Raw genomic sequence first — 21,280 nt, forward strand, 5'->3', positions numbered from 1 at the left:
ATGTGTAACAATTACAATTATACAAAACAATTAAAGAAAGTACCTCAATTATTCAAAATGAGATTATAAAAAAAAAATGTAAAAAAAAGTGAAAAAAAATTCGATCCCTCAAATATGGAAAAAAAAATTACACTTTTCTTAAAACAGGATTGAAACACTTCATTTTACAAACAGGATTAACAAGAACATAACACACAAGCTTACAGACAAACCGCATAAAACAAATACAATTTTAATCAGGAGAATCATGCGTTCATGAAAGAAATGAAAACAAATTTGTACACGTGAACAAAATTGTATTTAAAAAAAAAAAGTTGCCTCTATTTTCTAATGTGTTAGAAAATTTTCAACACAAAAATCTGCAGACACATATCTAAATCTGTATCCAGACAATATTCAAATGCGCAAGTGCCTCTGACAACATAAGAAATGTAACAGTGCTTTCTGGAGCCAATAAAAAAATAAGAAATAAATACAAGTATACAAGCAAGAAAAGTCAAAACTTTGACATGATTGTCTAAAATTAAGAAGTCAAAACATTGATTTGGCAAACATTGAAGTGTAAGTTATATTAGTGGTATCAGCAATGAAAATGGACCTAGATCGGCTCTGCTTGAGTACTGATCATTGCAAAATTCAGAATATACATATAATTGCTTTTCCCCAAAAAACAATTAAGACTCAATTAAGAAATGATTCCCTGTTATTCTTTACATTAAGTGATAATGTACATTTGTAAATAACTACTTCTGTTTTCAAAGTGTTTAAATACATGAAGCTTATGTTATAGAAATTGTCTATAATGAAGAAACTCTTTCTGCCACACTTTTAGTAAATCAGTGTGTATAAAAAAAGAAATGATTCAGTTTTTTTGTTGTTTTTATTTTGGAGTGCTTGTATGTGTGTCGAGATAACACAAAATGAGCTGGAAGACTCCTCGTCCACCAAAGTTCATAGTTTTCATAGTCTGTCTTTTTTGCTCAGGAAATCAGCAGCTGCCTTTGCTGTGCAAAACAAAACAATGAGAATAAATAGTTGCTTTTTTTTTTACTTAAATTATTCCATTTAAGGTCACCAGGACTTGAGATGACCCTGCAGGTAATAAGGCATCCTGCTCTTCAGTCTTTTCTCTGTTTTTTTTTTTTTCCTAAAAAGTCACATATGGAAGAGCCATGCGAAGTGTCGGACTTGGTCCCATAGATGTGCCCCCAAATTGTCATACATGACTAACTGAGTGTAGAGCTGTAGATTCTGCAGCTGCTCTTGCCATGTTGTGCCACATGCTGGTGGAATTGTGGCCCGTTGCATGGATTGGTTCCTGGTCAGACAGAGACAGCATCATTGTATATGCCTTAAATGCAGAGAAAACAATGTTAAACTAAAGCAAAAATTCTGGTATTTAGACTTAAAAACACAACTTTAAAAAAGTGACAAAGTAGTTGTTTAGCACTCCTCACGTGAAAGCTAACGCACCTATCCAATTCAATAGAATAGGCTAAATGCACAGTAAGGGTATGTGCATACTATCAGGAGCCGCTGCCGGTTTGACGATGCGTGCTTTTGCAGTGACAAACCACAGTGGCCAGATGTTACAGCATAGTAGAGGGGATTCGTAGAAATCCCATGTTCACTATGCGCTCATCTGCTCCTGCGGATCATCCGTGGACACGGACATGCGGCGCGTCTTTAAAGACCGCATCATGTCAATTTCTCTTGCGGAGTCCGCATGGTTCAATGAACACATGCGGATTTACCTGCGTTCAATAGAACGCAGCGCTATGGACGTAGCGTAAAGTATACAGCATCCAAAGCGCTGCTTGTCCGGATCGTGTGCTCATACCCTTAGGGTCAATTGTGTCTGTGTACCGGGAGCTGTGTATCGACATGTTGCAATCAGCACAGGTACCTCCTGATGTGGAATTGAGCAGAGCTGGACAAGGTTATTATAATTTAATTAGAGAGGTGTTCCAATTTTTTAATTTTTTGTTTTAAGCTAACTATATGGCCCTGATTTATCAAGACCAGTATTGTTCATGCCGATCTTACTAAGGGGGCATGCTGGAGTCAGAGGTGCCTGTTTCATTAAGAGGAGCACTCTTCTTAATGAATCAAGACAGTCAAATTTCTAAAGTAACTTTCCAGACGCAAGATTTGTGGCATAAGGCACACAGCATCTCATCAATAATTAGACAACCTGTCATATCCCTATCTAGTCCAATCCCAGCTCCGTCTATTTTGGCGGCGCTAGCCGAAACTGGGGTGAAATCGGCATGTGACAAAATTTTTGCATGTTGTGAAAAAAAAAATGTGAGTTTTCAAAACATTTTTCACCAGAATTCTTTCATAATCACTTTGATGAATCGGGTCCTACGTTTTTACATATGGCAGTAATAGAATGATTATCAGAAAAGTCTAATAAGGACTAGCCTGCTGACTCAAATTTATCATACCATACAAAATGCTTTTCCACATTGCAAATAAATTATCTATTTTTCTACAGAAATGAAACATTTGGCCACCTATTTTTTGCAACAGAAAACTGTATTTAAAAAATCACCATTTACCTGGGATTTGGACTTTCTATATATTGGTTGTTTTAAATCTTCCGCCAGATGAGAAGACGTGAAAGCAGAGAGATCATCATCATTGTATTGACTCTCATCAATTTTTCTCATCTTGAGACTGTCAGTGAAGTGCCTTATATGATCCAAAGCAGATAGACCACTTTTAAAATCTTCATCGTCATATCTGTGTAAATCAATCGTAACATTTGTAAGTTGAAGGAAGAATGTAAATCAGGGTTTGCTAACTGTACAGAAATTCCAGGACTGAGCAAAAAAATGTCTTTAAAAAAAAAATTTTTGATAAGCAGTCTAGAAAAAAATAAAATAAATAAAAAGTCAGCTTGGCAACCCTGATGTAAATGTGGATCATGAATATCACTGCTAATGGCTGATCACCTAATAGTAATCTCACACTTACCTGCTGGGGGAGACTTTGCAGTTTAATTCAGATTTACTAGCTTCTTCAAAATCATTGTCATTGCAATTTTCCAGTAGGCTTGAGTTGGGTTCCTTCATGGATTTTCCCGCAATATCACTTCCTTCATCATCTTCATCCAGTATCGTATCTTCTTCAATCTCATCGTCATCCAGGATATCAGAATTTTGACCGGTCAGCATAATTTTGTCATGGGCACCATTCATTCTAAAGAGACATGACACACATATTACAATCTTGTTTTTCTCATTTGTCCAATTTGTAGGCACAAACGCATTTTCATCCAATATAGCAAGTTTATCATATCTAAATACTCACTAATCTTCCATAATCCAAATATAAAGAAAATCTTACAGTAAATTATTCTTGGATGTACATTTTCCTTTTTTTTTAGATCTTTTGCAAAAAAATAACTTGTATTAGGCCAGCACACATCAATAAGATGTATAATTTAAACTATAAGGTCTTCTTGGATTGTAAAAGAAAAATGTTTAGGTTACGTCTAAACCTCCGCACTATTATAGCCACAGCACAGAGCAACTTCTGTCAAGTCTGCAAAATGGGTCTTTTCTTCTCAGGAAATAATCTATTTACTAAATCATCTGTAACCACATTAGAAATGAGTCACTAATTCTACAAATCATGTATCACACGTCCCAGACAATGGGCTTCCTTGGTAAATTAAGACTTGACTATTCTGGGTCTATTTTTTCTTCCAATCTCTCCTCCCATATACATCTCCCCCACCAGGAAACATGAAAAGTCAACACTGTTTAAAGGATCAATGTAAAAAAAAAAGTCAGGAAATGATGTATTTAAATTAGAAAAACTAAAATATGCAATGAAGTCTGGATGAGTCAAACAGAATAATTACTGGAACACTCAAATCACCCAGTGACTTCTATCTTTTATCTGAGCATAATGATAGTAACTTTTGGACCACCAGTGGAATTCAAAAAGAAAAAAATATGCAGACAGCACAGCCAAAATAATGGTGCTAGTTATGCTACATCGCAATTCTCATGGATGAATGTTTCATGAACTGGACCTAAAGAAAGGAACACTTTATGATTGAATAAACAGATTTGCTAATTACGTCTCCAAGTTCAGTAATTTGCCAGGGATAAAATATCCATCAAGAGCAGTCAGAATGCAGAATTCTGAAAAGGAAACACTGACTGACCCCATGACCCTCTCTCCTTATTAACTTCCTGTTTAGGGACATGTTGCAACCAGATGTTAAAGAAAGTCACCAATCATAAAAAATAAGAAAGCAAATAAATGATAAATACCTTACAAAAACACTTGTTTGTAATGTTTTAGTACTAATAAGTTAAAGAATACATAGACACCCAAGATTCATGCTGTATCAATTGGGTATTACAAATATTGATGTTTATTAGCCTAAAATGCTCATGGTGAAGTACTATTCATAAACAATAAAACATGGTTTGAATCATTCAATAATTTTAAATATGTATTGATGAAAGCATGTTGTAGCATATCTTCTAATCTTATGTGGACATGCTATGTGGGCAAAAGTAGTGGGACACCTGCACATTACATCTACAGGAGCTTTTATGACCTTTTAAATCCATAGGTATCAATATGGAGTTGGTCCATTTGCAAGTAAACAACTTCCACTCTTTTGAGAAGAATTTCCTCAAAAGTTTGGTGTATGTCTGTTGGAATTTTTGTCCATTCATTTAGTAGAGAATTTGTGAGATCAGACAATGATGTTCGACTAGAGCGTTTGGCTTGCAATCTCCGTTCTACTTCAATCGCAAAGGTGTTGGATGAGGTTGCGGTCAGGGCACTGTGTTGGCCAGTCAAATTCTTTCACAACAAACTCATCCAACCATGCCTTTATGAAAAGGGCCTCTTCCAAACCGTTCTCAAAAAGTTTTAAAGCACAAAATTGGCCAAAATCATCTTAGTAAAAATGATTTCTCCACACCGCACTGCACTTCTGACAAAGCTGTGAAGGTTGCAGTCCATCAGCAGCCGCTAATAGGCTCAAATGACTTATGCTGTAATACACGATGTTCGGTGTCCAGCCAGTCCATGAGGTAAATATGAATTTTTCCTATTTTATTCAGCACACTAGAAAAACTTTCAAAAGAGGTTGTCCACTAGTCAGCAACTACTTTAGGATTTCTTTTCACTGGAACTAGTGGACCTAGGCCAATCCCTAAGCCTTCCTCTCCCCCCAGCATTAGCTTCCCACCACCAAACTTTCCTGGTTGGCAGAGTGTAGTCTGGCAGATAATGTTCTCCGGGCATTCACAAAACACATACTTATCCTTTAAACTGTGAGATAGAGAAGCATGGTTTGTCACTCCTAAGAACACATTTCCACTGCTTCAGAGTCCAGTGGTAGCATGATTTGCACCACTCCATCCGATGTTCGGCATTGTGTTTGGCAATGTGAGGCTTGCATAAAATTGCCATGGAAACCTATGGCATGAAGCTCCTGGCACACAGATTTTGTGCTGATGTTAATGCCACAGGAGATTGGATCTTTAGTTATTGAGTTCGCAGAGGTTTGGCGACTTTTATACACTGTGTGCCTCAGCACTCGGCGACACCAATCTGTAACTTTATTTGGTCTACCACTTAATGGCTGAGTTGCTATAGTTTCTAAACACTTCCACGTTTCAATAATACCATTTAGTTGATTGCGGAATATTTAGGAGGGAAATCATTTCATAAACTCATTTGTTACAACAGCATCAGCATCCCATGTTACAACAGCAGCAGCATCCAATTACTGGACCACAATCAAATTCAGTGATCTCTATAAAATGAGCCATTCTTTCACAAATGTTAGTAAATGCAGACTGCATTACAAGGGGATGGATTTTAGACACATGGGGCAATGGAACTGAATGTAAAACCTAAATTCAATCATTTTAAGAGGCATGTCCCAATACATATTTCCATATGATACTTGCATGCATGCATGCATGCATGCATATAAAGAACTGCATCTCTTAAAATCAATGTAATCTACCATAAGCCAAAACAAGATAAAAAAAACAGTTATTTTTGATCTGTACTGCAGGTATGTGCTACTTTAGGTATATGAAAATTGAGGTAATTGAGAATTGTTGAGGTAATCTGTACTCAGACTTATTATGGATTAAGGTGACTAAACTTAGATATGATTTATGACATAAATTATATACATATACACACACCTCAAATTATATACATATTATTAACATACACACACGCCTCAATATTGAAATTGCAACACCAAGAAGGAATAATCATGTAATTACAGAAATCACGGGATGTATAGATATGGTAAAAATCTGCAAATTATGAAAAAAATGGAAGCAAGTGTTTCAAAATATCTCAATTATTTCAGCATCGAGACTGAGCCACGTGCAGAAATACACACAATGACACACCTTGGCAGCTATCAATGAGGTTATTAATGGAAGTCTGAGAAATGTGCTGTCCACTGAATGTGCTTGGGCATAGAAATCACAAAAAGCTGCAGTTGGCAGCTTCCTTGGACACTTTGGAGAAATGTCTGTACCGCTTGGTTTCACAACTGAATCAATTTAACACTGAGCTGTTGCTGTATCTGGAATGAAGATTAAAGGGGTCCGACTACTGTACATTATGCATCCTCACAACATGATCACAGAAGGAAGACTGGTGTGATGTACCTTTGTGAAGGCCTCATCATTGCATTGCCAACATGATCTCTAGACCAATCTCTGGCTCTCATTGCATCAGAGTCAAAAACGGGTCTCATCGGTGGAAAGGATGGACCGGCTTTCCAACCTCCATTCTAGTGTACTGTTGATATCAAGAGACTACGTGGGCAACACCATGAAGAGGCCTTCATGAGGGAACATCACACCAGTATTATTCTCGGAGTAAATGTCTAATGTGTTTAGCACCAGTTTCTTATGCCCAGCTACTATTCAATATAATGATGTTATTTGGTCCATGAATTTGAATGTCTTACCTCTCTTCCTGGTTTAAGGGTGAACGTTTTGTATGACTGCTGTTCCCAATAAAATTTCTTATTTCAGTGAAATAGGAATCCTCTTTGTCATCCAAAACGGCTCCAGTGCCTTCAGACTCTGAGTGAGGGGAGGATGCAGCTGTACCTGGAAGGAAAAGAGAAGCTCAGTTTTCTGCATTATTTATTCATTCTCTGGGGTCTGTCTGGAGGAGGGTATACATTTGTGAAAGGTATTACAATGTTTGTTTAAAGTCTTCAAGAAAAACACAATATATCCATTTGTAAATGTAATTTCCTATTGTCTGATAATAGCCTAACTATACAATAATCATAGTAACAGAACATACTAAGTATGAGGGCTTATGCATTTCCCAAGTGGACCTTTGACAAGACGAGACAAATTAAATAGAAATTGTTTTCATATTGTGACAACACTCAACACTGGTTGTTATCAAAGCTATCATTTGGCCACTTCTTGGTTTCCCTCAAAATCTACAGTATAAAAACAGTATCACTTACCAGATAAATTGCCATTCTCATGCTTCTTTAAATGTCTATCCAGATTGGTTTGCTGACCAAAACATCTATCACAAAGATGACATTTAAAAGGTTTCTCTTTGTTGTGAATGTTTCGGACATGTCTCTGCAGATTTGAAGAGATACTGAAGGATCGATCACAATATTTGCATCTAAAAGTAAAAAAAATAGGTAGAGGAAGAACATTAAGAGGAGTTGTCCACTACTTTCACATTGATGCCCCATCCGCACGCGGCATCCCCACCGATCAGTTGATATTGGTGCCGGCGGCGGCCACCGGCCAAAAATGCTTACCTGCGGTGCTTGGCCGTCAAGTTGTAGTGGCTGGCGCTTGTTACTGCACATCCACCTCCCATTCAATTGAATGGGAGGCAGATGTGCAGTACCCCGCGGCAGCCACTACAGATGGACCACCAAGCACCGCAGGTAAGGACTTCTGGCCAGCAGCTGCCGGCACCGATAACAGCTGATCAGCGGGGGTGCCGTGTGCTGTGGATAGGGCATCAATGTGAAAGTAGTGTATAACTTCTTTAATTGGGTAAAATCAGGCTGGTGAAAAAAAACAGTCTTTCTACATATTATGGGTTAATCTTATAATTCTTTGGTGGATCCTGCCCAACATATAAATTCCAAAATGAAGTAAATTCTTATAAAAGTTGCTTTTTGATGAATTATTGTAATGAGGAAGTTCTAACAACAGTGGTTTTCAACGTAAGCCATGAATGAAGAACACGTGTTAGAGGAATGTTTAGTGACTGACTACAATGAAAAATTTAATATATACAACAATCCTCTCTCACTTGCATATTGATGAAAATCCCATTAAAGTCAATGAATCCAGCGGTTTTACAACATATCAGTAGATCTTTGCATTCTGTATGTACTTAATCTAAACATATAGTCACCATATGAGAAAAGGAAAAAAATCAGTTTAAAATAAAAATGATCTATTGAACTACAAAAATAATGTGTTTTTAAAATATCTAAAACTGTCAAACTATTGGAAGGAAATTATGCAACATGGGACCATGATTATATAAGTCTTACCGATAAGGCTGCTCTCCTGTGTGGGTCCGCAGATGGCGAGTTAAGTTTGCAGATCTGGGAAAGATTTTTCCACAGTACCTAATAGAATAAACAATATAGGAAAATTGTGTTCACATCTTTCTCCTTTTATCATTTTATGATTGTTGTTCAGACACTGTTCTACTAATGTATTACTCTTACCAGATTCTGCTCTGATATATTTCTTATAGTTTACCAAAAACAATTTGATTAGTTATCAGCACTTGTTATAGGTCTGTTTACCCATCTCCAAATAAAGAAAAAAACGCAATTAAAATTTTGAGGTTTATCAGTTGATATCCTCTAATGGCTACCCAAAAAGGTGAAGAACAATAGAAAACTTTCCAGACTACTTAGGTCTCTTCATCAGGCATGGTTTACCACAACGTTCGAAGAGTCACTGGGTACTTTTGTGTATAAATGTGTGACCCTTCAGTTTTGTTAAACCTTTGCTGATGAATCGACTCAAGCAGTCTAAAAAGCTTGCCATGACCATGATTTATTCAGTTAGCCAAGGCATTAACAGGAGATGAGCGAATCTGCCAAAATTAATATTCGGCTGAGAAATTCTAGTCACATTGAATTTATTTCATGCAAATCGAATGTGAATTATTATACTCAAGAGGTCTCCCCAAACTCTAGAGCATGATAAACCTAGGGTATAAAAAAAAAATTAATTTATACTTCCATTTTTCTTGGCATCATCTGAAAGGGCGTAAATTAAATGCCTCTACCATTCTGACTATTCACAGTATCTTATTTGGTCTCCTCTTTGTGGTCCTTCTCGACACACAGGGCATGACTGCTCAGCCAATTACTAACTAGAGTTGTGACCCACCTCAGTCAGTGATAAGCTAAAGTGGGCACATCATGGCATCATGTTATAGAGCTGAGAAGATTGATATATAGTTTTCCCAGAAAATATTCAGTCTAACCTGTATTTTAATAATTTAATCCTCTGCCCTTTCTGGAATCCTTGGTCCAGTGGGCTGTCCCATCAGTGACTGAAAGCTATCTCTGTATACACATTTATAGAAAGAAAGCTGTCAGTCACTGATAGGACCGCCCACTGGACCAAGGATTCCAGAAAAGGCAGAGGATTAAAATACAGGTTATACTGAATATTTTCTGGGAAAACTATATATCAATCTTCTCAGCCCCCCTGCTCTATAATATGGTGTCTGCAGATTGAACTGCATTTTCATGGTGACAGGTTCCCTTTAAACGCAAGTAAATATGCTCTTCTGAATGAGGCCTTAAAGGGATTAGTTTTGTTGTCAATCTCCAGTGTTTTTTGTCATGTACCTGCAAGTATATCGTTCTTTGCCTTTTCGAAGAATATTTTCTGGAAGGACAGTGGATGAAGTTCGAAAATTGAACATAGATGGAACTGACTGTATCAGCTCACTGGACTCTGGCTTAAGAGCATTGAAGCTTTCTAATTTCTCAGCCATATTTTCTATTGCCGACATCTGCAAAAACAGAAAATATACAATTGAGAAAACTGCAAAAACATTTAAATTAATGGGTAGAAAATACAAATGTGAACATTTAGAACCAGGAAGGGCAAAAACAAGAAAAAACTTTTTTCATTATTTAACTTGTCTGTTCTATTTAAACTAAACAGACATTTACCCATTTTATAGAATTGTAAGCCTCAGTTAAGTATGTGCCCATATTAAAATATAAGGACACAATAGAAGATCTTATTATAGCAATAGAAAAAACTCAACATAACACTCTCTTCTCATACTGACAATATCTTTACTTTATGGCACACACAATAAAAATAGTGTGTGTTTTTCTATAATATAATGTAACATATTTATGCCCAAACTCTATAAAAAAAATAAATACAAAAAGTCGAAAAGAAACTCAGACACCCAATTAAATTTGCTCGTACGTCAGCATTTATTTCTCTATACCCTCAATAAGATATATTTTATGTTTAACAACCATTTGTGTAACTGTCTGGGTGCCAGTTCATTTTCTTTCCACACAGGTGGTCTGTTGAATAGCAGATGTATCCCAAAATACGATTAACAAGATAAAAATTCCATCTGCTTTGACTTGTCTATAAAATTCAACATAATGATAGATTCCATATTGGGAAAAAAAAATGATTGAGGAAATGTGTTTAGTTCTGAATAGTAGCGCTCACTGTATATTGTGGGGTTACAGTGCACATGCTTTTAAGTACAAGTACAATGCAAATGGCTTGAAGCAATTACTGCTGGATTACTGTATGCACACATGGGTGAATGTAAGACAGTGGCTGTTAAAAACCAAGGATTGTTGGTTAAAAGGAATAGTCCTGCCAAAGTAAAAACTTTACCTTTTGCATTAGTGACCCTTCCCCCACCCCAAAAAAACAGAAGACATAGTCACCTACTTTCACTTCTTAACATCCCACCCCAAGATCAAGCGGCTTCTGATTCGTCAATATCTGAAGCCAATGTGCGACCGATATTCTGACAGAAGCCCCTGAGATCAATGATCAACTGCAGCGGTCAGGTGGCTAGTACCTCTGACAGAAGAATGATGGCGTCATGTCTTCAGATGCTGGCGCAGAGCAATGGATCAGTTTTTGTTGTATCCACAGGACTGACAACAAGTGAGTATGCTGCATCAGTTTATTTCTAAGCCATCAATGTCTAGGGAAAGGGTTTTATTATAGGCAGGCGACCATTTTAATTTGAGAGTGCTCTAATACAGAATAAAATGCAAATACAAGAGGTATGCTTGACTCATCTGGTGCCATCAAAAGACCTTTTGTACTCTAAGTTTTTTGTTTTCCTCTCCTTTGAAGACACAGTAGCCATCTTGGGGTTATTCAGTTTGGGAAAAAAGATGGTTTGGGGGAGGGCTAACTACCAACTACAAAATGTAAATGTACAGAGAACTGTCTAATGATCTCTTTATACTGTGCCAAGGCCGATAACCAAGTGTCCATTTACTAAGTTTCTTCACATTTAAGAACAGTGAATATATTACAATTTTGGGATACTAGATTAATGGAAAGGGTGGTTAATCCAGGGATTCATAATTTAAGATTTGAAGAAATTTCCCCCAAATTGGGCAATTTGCATCCATTTAATAGAAATTGTTTGCGTCTTTTAACCAGCACTTTAGGACAATCGGTTGAACTTTATGGATTCTTCTTACCATGTTACTATGTGTAAGCCTAGTTTAAAATAATACAAAGACAAAACTGTTCCAAAGCAATGGCGTCAAGTTGCTGCAATAGGGTTAAATGTGCTACATTAATATTGTTAAGCCCTGTTAACATGGATCTTTTATTATTTTATGCTATTGACCAACTTCAATGGCCTCTGTATGACATACATGCCAGAAAAAAATCCTGACTGCCTGACAAAAGTTTGTGATGTACCCATTTTATGCCTGATGATATAGCACCCTACAGCAGTGGTGGTGAACCTATGGCACGCCTGGCAGATGAGGCACGCAGAGCCCTCCCTGTAGGCACGCACCCAACGCAGTTCCGCACCAGTTGCCAGGCCCGTGAGGGTGAGGGTCCCGCCGACACCAGACACTACTTCAGCTGGATGTGCATCATATTGCAGAACACAAAAGTTGCTGCTTCCATGTGCTGCAATTCACGCAGCTGGCCAATCAGCGGCTGACTTCGGCGTACATGTGACTGAGTGCATGGCATTGACATCATGCGGAACCATTGCTTGAACGCTGAAGTCAGCTGCTGGCTTCAGAAAACGACGATGTATGTCAGGGGAAGGGGAGTAGGAGTGTTTGTTTTCCTCTATGCATTGAACATCAGCGGCGCCAGCAGGATAGGGGTCATATGCTAGGATGGAGGAGCATATTCCTTTATATCGGCAATCTGGTACCCCTGCTTCTGTCTGTGGCTGCACTTTGTTGCCTCTGCCTGCTCAGCTGCCTTTAACTGCTCTGCTGCCCCCGCCTACTCTATGCTGCCCCCCGCCTACTCTCTGCTTGAGTTGTTTTTTCTAAACTAAACCCTCAATATTCAGGTTAAATTGCCATGTTGGCACTTAGCGATAAATGAGTGGGTTTTGGGTTGTAGTTTGGGCACTCAGTCTCTGAAAGGATCGCCATCACTGCCCTATAGGATACTATTGTGATAAAAAAAATATTTCTATATTATGTCTAATATCATGGTGTATACATTTGTTAGTGGACATTATTGAATAAAATAGCATAATCAACTACAGTATCACACTCTTATTGTTGCAGAATGGCAGAATTTACCAGCCCAATTAAGGGGTAAAAGAATACTTTTTGGCCTCCATCAGGTTAATAAACCCCATGTACATGCTTAACCAGCATATGAGGAGCTTTTGCTGGTGTACATAACAGTGGATAAGAATATACACATCTTTACTGTACCATAACTACATTGAAAATGTTTTGCAAAAGTACAGATGAAGCAAAAACAAATTTGACATTGAAGAATAAACCTCTTGACTTAACTCAATGATATATATCAGTGCACAAGACAAACAGCTGAATTATAAATTCAGCTCTGCTACATCTGTATCTGGGATATACAATATAGTTGTTTTGAATAAAATAGAACCGTATCTCTGCTTCCTATTCATGTTTCCAGCTGTTTGCACAGTAACTCTACATGGCTTATTGAAGACTAGATTTGCTTTAATTTGTCTAAAATTATGATTGACAGCTTTCTAGAAATGTTGCATTGGGGCATTTGAGTCCCCATCACAGAGGAGTAACCTGAAGCTCCCAAGTCCAAATGCAAAAATTATGAAAAACAAATTCCTGACCTACCATGTGTAATTTATAACATTTGTCTGTTCGTGTGTGACAGAGGGCCACCTCCAGAGGAGGGTGCAACCATGAACTGTGTACCCCTTATATCAACCACAATGACTACAAATACTGTATATAATAGTATAGTTGGATCCTAAAAGTAAGCTGGCAGGTTTCAGACAATGGTCCATTTTTTTTTTGTATACAATAGGCTTTGTTTCTCCCCATCCCGTGACCTCCAGGCTTGCCCTCGCGTTCCATGCTTGGAGATTTTAATGCTGGATACAAATTGCAGCGTACAGAATACCATTCTCAATTTGCTTCGTGTCTTTCAAATACAGGAGCAGGAAAAAAAATTCTCCAAGGGAAGTCAAGATGCATTTACTTGTCATGTAGCGAATACGAAGGGCCTGGGATGCAGCGAGGGCTGCAGGCTCCCATAGGTTTGATTCATAATCATTCTGCCGCTAAAACATTTTCCACAGATTCTTATGGACAGCACATTTGTCAACATGAAGGATCTTGACACCTACTGATCACAGGGCAGACAGCTTTGTAATGTTACTGCTGATCTCATAGCAGGTAATTCCATCCCTGCAGAGCAATGCCATTATCTAACTCAAGCATCTGGAGAATTAGCATTTTGAATGGGGGGGGTTAAACCCTTCTATTTTTTTATTTATTAAAAATCAATTTTTTATCACATGCAATCTGAATCCTGCTCTATTAATATCGCTGGACTGTTCTTGGGTAAGAAATCAATTTCATATTTGCGTAACTGCACCGGGAAAATGTTTTGTGCATGATAAATGACCTTTGGTCTTTGGGCTGATTAGCAGTGACAGATATGCACAAGGGTTATAAAAGCATATATAATAGTTGGGAATAATAAGTACCTTCCTAAAGATAATAAATATCATTTATTTATATCCCTTTAATATCCGGGTTAGTTCCATTATCTGGAGGTATTAAATCATTTGACATTTTTGTGTGCCAAGATACTTTAGAATCATAGCCCATTTACATGGAAAATGGCACACAAAGCCTATTACTGTAATATCTATTCATAGCTGCGAGCCATGTTCAGAGCCAATTTATTTTCAATTATTAACAATACATGTAAAGAGGTTCAGAGGAACAAACTCTAGACTTGTCTGCCCAGCACTGACCTGACATGCACACATGTACTGGGCATTGTCTGAGTGTAATTAATGTAATCAGCCAGCGCCTTAGAAATATTATGGTATTATTCTACACAGCTAGAAGTGGCTGAAAATGATGTGTAGCAAGAGTTAATGCTGAGCTATGCCCCCGGACTGTAACCACTTCCTCCAAAGCTTTGTACACTAAAATTAAATCAGCATTTTAAAACAAAGCTTCTAAGAGTCTTGGTGTAATGTTACAAATTATATGGATAATATATTCCAATCAATATCAACCACTTAGGTAAATTGCAAGGTTTGACATGTGTATGTATGTGAGGTTTATGTACATGTGGGAACGCACCATTCATGTACATAGATCCATTTCAGGTTTACTCTAGCTCAAAATTCCAAATATTAAAATGCAGAATAAAACTTTCTTTGAGCAAGGGCAAGGTCTATGTGAGATAGTACAGTAATTTTTATTGGATGATAAAAAGAAAAATTCTACTACCCAATTGACTCTTCTAAAGCGCAAGAATCAGAATAGATCCTCACAGACACTATATGCTGGCCATTCTGTGGGAATGAGCATCTTTTGCATGGATTTATATAGTGTGACCAAGTTGTCGAGCACTTTTCCAAGTGATGCTAAAATCGCTTGGAAAAGCGCTTGATAACCCTCATGCAGACATGCATGCAAAAACGCTTGACAAACGCTTCTACCTGGCAGGAAAAACGCATGTAAAATCCGCATGCGTTTTTCCTGCCAGGGAGAAGCGGAAAAAATCAGCAGCATTTCTGCATTATGGGCACTTAGCCATAAAGTTACTCCTCTACTGTTTATGGATCATTCCAAAAATGTGTAATCACTACAAATTTAAATCCAAGACCTGCAGAAAGCAAAAGCTTGTACTTTTAGATGCACTATATGAACTAACATTTTTTTAGAACTGGATCTATAAGTTTATACACGAGTAGAGATGAGCGTTGTTCTACTCGAACTGTTCGCCAATCTCAAATTCGAGCTGTTTTGGGCGGTGTTCGAGCCGTTCGGCGAACACGAAAAATTCGGCTGTTCGAGGTTATGTTCGATAACTGTTCGTGCACCAAAATCATAACTGGATTTTTTCTCAGTAATGATGAAAATTAATGTTAATACGCAGTTTGAGTGTACAGCGGGGTGGGGGGAGGGGCAGGGGATGGATCTCTGCAGGAACAATGAAGATCTCCATTTTTTTTCTCTTTCCCGCATTTGCAGTGGGGAGGTGCAATCTGTCAGCCTATCAGCAGCGCACACACGGAGCGAAGTGCTTTTTTTCACACAAGCAAGGGCATGTGTCATTGGCAGTGTATGTTACATGTCCTTGCCCTAGAAGACCAAGCCATTTTCCCCGTCGCCACCATTTTCTCACTGCTGCAGCTGCGTGTTAGACGGCACCGCTGTTGCTGTGTGCGCTATACCTTGTTAATTTCAAGCCAATTTTCGCACAAATATACAGATAGCTTGGGAGTAGGGAATAGTTGTGATTGCAGTCCTTTTAAGGACTAGGTTACAGCATTTCCTACGACTTTTATCAGGGAGGTCTGTGCTCTTAAATAGATAGATTGTGGGAGTAAAGACTAATTGTAATTGGAGTCCTTTTCAGGACTAGGTTACATCAGTTCCTATCAGTTTTTGCCAGGCAGGTCTGTGCCAGTGCTGTGCAAGTTTTTTTCACAGCATTTGGCTGAATCTAGCAAAGCTAATCCTTTTTGGCCTATTGCAGAGTGTGTTAGTCAGTGGAGTAGCCTATCTGTGTTGCAAGATATACCACCTGTGTATAGAATACCAATTTTTTTACTGCACCTAGTGAAGTAAAATCTTTTGGGCATAGCATCATTCTATTAGTCCATCTATACTGACCTCCATCAGGTTGCAAACTGAATATATTTTTTTCTGCATCTACCTCTGAAAAAATATTGGGCTTCTAGCTGTGTGTGGGACTTGTTGTATTAGTCCATCTATACTGACCTCCATCAGGTTGCAAACTGAATATATTTTTTTCTGCATCTACCTCTGAAAAAATATTGGGCTTCTAGCTGTGTGTGGGTCTTGTTCTATTAATCCATCTATACAGACCTCCATCAGGTTGCAAACTGAATATAATTTTTTTCTGCATCTAACCCAGCCAATAGTTTTGGCCTAATACCACAGTTTGGCCACTCAGCTCTGCTCGGTTACCATCCATTGTTTTTTTGTGCAAACAACTCCAGAGTTGTGAATTAGTTAACCACCAAAATGAGTGGAAAAAGGCCTGCTGCTGGTGGAAAGGGGAATAGGCGTGTTGGGAAGGGGAAAAAAGGTTGTGTCCATGGGGTAGGTGTTAAAGCAACAGTAACATCTGCAGAAGAAAGACCATCTTCCAGCCAAACTAAAATGTCTACTTCTTTTAGCGGACAATGTGATAAGATCCATTTCTTACGGCCATGCCAATCGCTACAAATTCCAGATGAGGCACAAAAACAGCAGGTGCTTCAACGGATATCAAGTGCTCCTTTAAGTGGGCTCTCCTCCACATCAACTTCAACATCACAAATACTCCAGTCCTCAAAGGTGTCACCCCAATCGCACTTGCTTCCTCACAGCTCCCAAATCTCCAGCTGCCCGTCTGAGTATAAGGTAGAACAGATGGTTGAGTCTGCAGAGCTGTTTACTCATACTATAGCCTGGGAATCAGAGGTCGACTCCAGCGCTTCTGTGAATCCAGACGAGGAAATGATCTGCACTGATGCCCAGAATCTTTATGAGTCGGATCCAGGACCAGACGCAGAAGGTTCTGACCATAATGTAGACCCTCATTCCCAAACTGTAACTCCTGTTGGTGGAGACAATGAGGAAGACGATGATGAGACTCAAATACCTGATTGGAGCGACAACTTTAGTTTTTTGTCAGGGCAGGAACAGGTTGGCTCTGAGGACGACGGGTGTGATAACGCACAGGGTGATGATGATGTGGTTGGAGATCCCACTTACTGTCAACCCACAGTCAGCCAAGAGATGAGGTCAGCAGAGGAGGTGGAGGAAGATGCTAGTGACGACGAGGTCAGGTTGCGCCTTCCTGGACAGAGACGTAGTACTGGAAGCACGTCAACAACTGCATCCTCAAACACAACTCTGCCTCTCACCACAAGTCGTGGTGGCTCTTCAGGTCGCATGGGTGCTAAGCCTTGCATAGCCTGGGCATTTTTTCAGATCGATAAAGATGACCCAACTCGTGTTATCTGTAACATTTGTCAGCAAAAGCTAAGTAGAGGCCAAAAAATACATAGTTTGAGTACTTCATGCATGAACCGGCACATGGACATGAAGCATAAGTTGCAGTGGGAAGCTCAGTGTGCTACAATGCGGCCTAGCCGGCTGGGCCAACCACCGTCTGCCATATCTTGTGCATCCGCGGCCTCTTCATCCTCTGTGACTGGGGGGACAGCAGTCACACCTGTTTTGGGGCGCAGACCTGCCACCTCTTTACCCGCAACAGCCAGCGTGATTGGCAGGTCATCATTTTCTTTGGAGGTGGGAACACCAGCTGGTGTTGAGCGCTGTCCGACATTGATAGCACCACCTTTGGATCAAGGCAACCTAACATGTCCGCCTGCATCTTCCTCACAGACCGGCAGTTTGCCGGGGACACCCTTATCAACCCCGTCTAAGCACAATAGCCAGCCCTCGGTCCCTCAGATGTGGACAATTAAAAAACCATTTCCTCCTAGCCATGAGAAAGCTAAGAGGTTGAATTTCACCATCTGCAAGCTCTTGGCTACAGAAATGCTGCCTTTCCGCCTGGTGGACACAGAGGATTTTCGAGACCTTATGTTCGTCGCAGTGCCCCAGTACCAGATGCCCAGTCGGCACTACTTCTCAAAGAAAGGTGTGCCTGCGCTCATCCAGCATGTCGCACACAACATCACCGCTTCTTTGGGAAACTCTGTGTGTGACAGGGTGCATTTCACCACAGACACTTGGACGAGTAGGCATGGACAGGGGCGTTACATGTCGCTGACTGGGCACTGGGTAACTATGGTGACAGCAGGACAAGGGGCTGCTGTCCAAGTCTTGCCGTCCCCACGAGTTGTGCGTCAATCCTCTTTATGTCAAAGTTCCTCCACTGCTTCTGCCTCCTCAACCTCCTCTCGGTCTTCCACCTGCACCCAAAGCCTGTCTGGTCATGCCACAAGCTTTCTAACTGCGCAGAAGGGATCCTGCACACCTCCTTACTATGCTGGCAGTAGGGCTCAACGTCATCAGGCGGTTTTTACATTGAAATGTCTGGGAAATGTGAGTCACACAGCTGAGGAGTTGTGGTCAGCTCTGGAGAACCAATTTCATGAATGGTTGTCTCCACTGGACCTGAAACCAGGGAAGGCCGTGTGCGACAATGCTGCAAACCTGGGTGCGGCCCTTCGCCGGGGCAATGTCACACACGTGCCTTGTATGGCTCACGTGTTGAACCTGGTTGTCCAGCAATTTTTAGCCCTCTATCCCAGACTAGATGGCCTTCTGCAGATGGCAAGGTCGCTGTGTGCTCACTTCCGCCGTTCGCATCCCGCAGCTCAGCGACTTACATCTCTACAGAAGTCGTTGGGCCTGCCACTTCACCGGCTAAAATGCGATGTGCCTACCCGGTGGAATTCAACTCTGCACATGTTGCAGCGACTGTGGCAGCACCGACAAGCCCTGGTGCAATACGTTCTGACGTATAGCCTGGGCCAACGAGATTCAGAGGTGGGGCAAATCACGCTGGAGGAGTGGTCTCAGATCAGGGACCTATGCACCCTTCTGCACAGTTTTGAAATGGCGACGAAGATGTTTAGTGCTGACGATGCCATTATCAGCATGACTATTCCGGTGATTTACATGCTGGAGCACATGTTAAACAGAATTCGGAGTCAGGTGGTGGCACAAGAGGAGGTGGAGGAAGTAGAGGAGGAGGAGTTGTATGCGGAAGGGCTAACATCTGCAAGGTCCAGACGGTCGGCAGCACCAAGGCGGCAGGCATGTGAGGGTGGGGGAGATGGTTTTACCAGGGCGCATGGTAGCAGCCAAACTAGTGAGGAAGGTGCAGGAGCCCAGGAAGAAGTGGAGGACGAACTGATGGAAGACTCATCAGATGAGGGAGACCTTGATCACATTTCTGTTGTGAGAGGTTGGGGGGGGAGGACAGAGGAAGGAAGCATGATTGTTACCTCGCCACCAACACAACAGGGACTTGGTGCTCCTGGATGCGCAACACACATGAGTGCCTTCTTGCTGCACTACCTGCAACATGACCCTCGAATTGTGAGAATTAGAAATAATCCTGACTACTGGGTTGCCACACTGTTAGATCCCCGGTACAAAAGTAAATTTGCAGAAATTATTCCTGCCATAGAAAGGGATGCACGCATGCAGGAGTATCAGCAGAGACTATTGCAGAATCTTACATGTGCTTTTCCACAAAATACCAGTGGTGCACGTAGTGAATCTCACAGTTCCAACTTGCCAACCGTGGGACCGTCAAGTGTTCAGCACTCAAACCGTAACAGAACCACAGTATCTGCTGGTAACATCAATTTTGCGTTATCATTTCACCACTTTTTTAGCCCATCCTTTGCAAGGCCACAGGAGACAAGAAGTCTGACACATAGTCAACGCCTAGAGACGATGGTACAGGAGTATCTCCAAGTAAACATTGAAGCCACGACTGTGTCACTGGACCCTTGCTCTTTTTGGGCTTCCAATCTGGATAAATGGCCGGAGCTAGCCACTTACGCCTTGGAGATCTTGTCATGCCCCGCAGCCAGCGTTCTGTCTGAACGTGTGTTCAGCACTGCTGGTGGTGTGCTGACAGATAAGCGCACGCGGCTCTCCACTGATAATGTAGACAGACTCACGTTCATAAAGATGAACAAATCATGGATCCGAAACGACTTTTCTACCCCTGTGTCATCCTGGGGAGAGTAAAAGCTTGATGATTGGTTAAAATCACCCTACCAACCGTTTTAAGCTTTCAAATTACTAATCATGTTTATCTGTATCTTGACTGGAAAATAATTTGGGCTTTGTAGCAGTGTGTAGCACTGATCCTATTAGGCCATCTATACTAAGCTCCACCAGATTTCAAATTACTAATCATGTTTATCTGTATCTTGACTGGAAAATAATTTGGGCTTTGTAGCAGTGTGCAGCACTGATTCTATTAGGCCATCTATACTAAAGCTTCACCAGATTTAATATTAATAATAATTTTTAGCTGCATCTAGCCCGGAAAATAATCTTGGGGCTCCGAGATGCGCAAGACACATAAGTGCCTTCTTGCTGCACTACCTGCAGCATGACCCTCATATTGTCAGAATTCGAAGTAATCATGACTACTGGGTTGCCACACTCTTAGATCCCCCAAACTTTTCGATCAACCTTTTCATTTTAATAAAGACCAAAAAAATGGTCATTTTTGAAATTATAAGCATTAGCAGGTTGTTAGAAACTGAAATCAAACAGTTTTCAACTCAAAACTTTATTCTAGGTGATGTTACATTTTCACATAGGACCCCTTGTTCGAAAGGAGCTTCTGAACTCTCTCGTCCATTGAATGTCAGGTTTTGGATGGTTTCTGCTTCAATTGTTTTGCATGAGGACAGAATACCCTCCCAGAGCTGTTGCTTAGATGTGAACTGCCTCCCGCCATCATAGACACTCCTTTTAATGATGCTCCAAAGGTTCTGAATGGGGTAGAGGTCAGGGGAGCATGGGGGTCACACC

The 21,280-nt window shown here is 40.2% G+C and overlaps 1 protein-coding gene across 7 annotated transcripts in view; it reads right to left on the reverse strand.

The window, feature by feature from the left end:
• Positions 1-216: 216 nt before the first annotated feature.
• Positions 217-21,280, reverse strand: part of MECOM (MDS1 and EVI1 complex locus) — a 792,569-nt gene continuing 771,505 nt past the window's right edge. For all 7 annotated transcript variants that reach the window (XM_073674844.1, XM_073674842.1, XM_073674843.1 and 4 more), the window contains 7 exons: positions 9,893-10,059; positions 8,570-8,647; positions 7,505-7,674; positions 6,986-7,130; positions 2,983-3,207; positions 2,565-2,748; positions 217-1,351 (listed from right to left, as the gene is read on the reverse strand). In XM_073674844.1, coding sequence (XP_073530945.1) covers positions 1,217-1,351; positions 2,565-2,748; positions 2,983-3,207; positions 6,986-7,130; positions 7,505-7,674; positions 8,570-8,647; positions 9,893-10,059 — 1,104 coding nt within the window. In that variant the 3' untranslated portion in view covers positions 217-1,216. The remainder of the gene's footprint in view (positions 1,352-2,564; positions 2,749-2,982; positions 3,208-6,985; positions 7,131-7,504; positions 7,675-8,569; positions 8,648-9,892; positions 10,060-21,280) is intronic.

Source organism: Phyllobates terribilis, unplaced genomic scaffold, assembly GCF_046119375.1.
Source record: "Phyllobates terribilis strain yellow unplaced genomic scaffold, ASM4611937v1 Scaffold_3__8_contigs__length_932513732, whole genome shotgun sequence".
NCBI classification, from domain to species: Eukaryota; Metazoa; Chordata; class Amphibia; order Anura; family Dendrobatidae; genus Phyllobates; species Phyllobates terribilis.